General features: G+C 64.4%; 2 protein-coding genes across 2 annotated transcripts in view; one reads left to right on the forward strand and one right to left on the reverse strand.

Annotated features, from left to right (window-relative positions):
• LOC104291358 (gastrula zinc finger protein XlCGF26.1-like) overlaps window positions 1–985 on the forward strand; it is a gene marked incomplete at its 3' end in the record, with an annotated part of 20,007 nt that overhangs the window by 5,351 nt on the left and 13,671 nt on the right. The window lies entirely within an intron of this gene.
• LOC104291357 (gastrula zinc finger protein XlCGF49.1-like) overlaps window positions 1–985 on the reverse strand; it is an 8,110-nt gene that overhangs the window by 4,575 nt on the left and 2,550 nt on the right. The window contains exon 2 of the mRNA XM_009890580.1: window positions 32–714. Within this exon, the coding sequence (XP_009888882.1) occupies window positions 32–714 (683 nt within the window). The remainder of the gene's footprint in view (window positions 1–31; window positions 715–985) is intronic.

Below are 985 nucleotides of genomic sequence, written 5' to 3' on the forward strand. Positions count from 1 at the left end.
CGCGGGCGAGGGGGCGCCCCCCGGTGTGCACCCGCTGGTGTTCGATGAGAGTCTTCCTGCACCTGAAGGTCTTGGGGCAGAGATTGCAGGCGAATGGACGCTCCCCCGTGTGGACCCGCTGGTGGATGGTGAGGGCGTGCTTCTCCCTGAAGGTCTTGGGGCAGCGGTCGCAGGCGAAGGGGCGCTCCCCAGTGTGGACCAGCTGGTGGACGGTGACGGCGTGCTGGTCCCTGAAGCCCTTGTGGCAGCAGGGACAGGTGAAGGGGTTCTCCCCGGTGTGGACCCGCTGATGGATAACGAGGGTCTTTTTGTGCCAGAAGGCCTTGGGGCAGCGGGCGCAGGCGAAGGGGCGCTCCCCACTGTGGACCCGCTGGTGGCGCAGCAGGTTGTTCTTGTGGCTAAACCGGTGGCCGCAGTGGCCACAGGCAAAGGGCTTCTCGCCCGTGTGCACGCACTGGTGGCTCAGCCGGTTATGCTTCTGAGCAAAGCGCTTTCCACAGTCAGTGCAGCCGAAGGGCTTCTCCCCACTGTGCACCTTCTGGTGTGGCACCAGGAACTTCTTCAGCCGAAAGCGGCGGGGGGCGGGTGCGGGGCCTTCTCCCGCACTGCCGGGACCGACAGCGGCACCTGGAGAAGGTGGTGGGGCCCCGCGCCTGGCACTGTTGGAGAGGCCTTTGACAATGCCCTTAACACCAGGCTGGGACTTGGTCAGCCCTGAAGAGCTCAGGCGGTTGGGCGAGATGGTCCTTGTAGGTCCCTCCTACTGAAACAGTCTATCCTATTCCATCCCATCCCCATCTCATCCCATCTCCATCCCCATCCCCATGTCATGCCATCCCATCCCCATCGCCATCCTATCCAATCCCCATCCCCATCCTCATCCTGTCCATCCCCCCGGAGCCCATCCTAGCTGCACTGCAGAGCCCTCACCCCCATCCCCATCCCATCCCCATCCCCATCCCCATCCCATCCCCATCCCCATCCC

Source organism: Charadrius vociferus, unplaced genomic scaffold (assembly GCF_000708025.1).
Source record: "Charadrius vociferus isolate BGI_N301 unplaced genomic scaffold, ASM70802v2 scaffold28, whole genome shotgun sequence".
Classification (NCBI taxonomy): Eukaryota; Metazoa; Chordata; class Aves; order Charadriiformes; family Charadriidae; genus Charadrius; species Charadrius vociferus.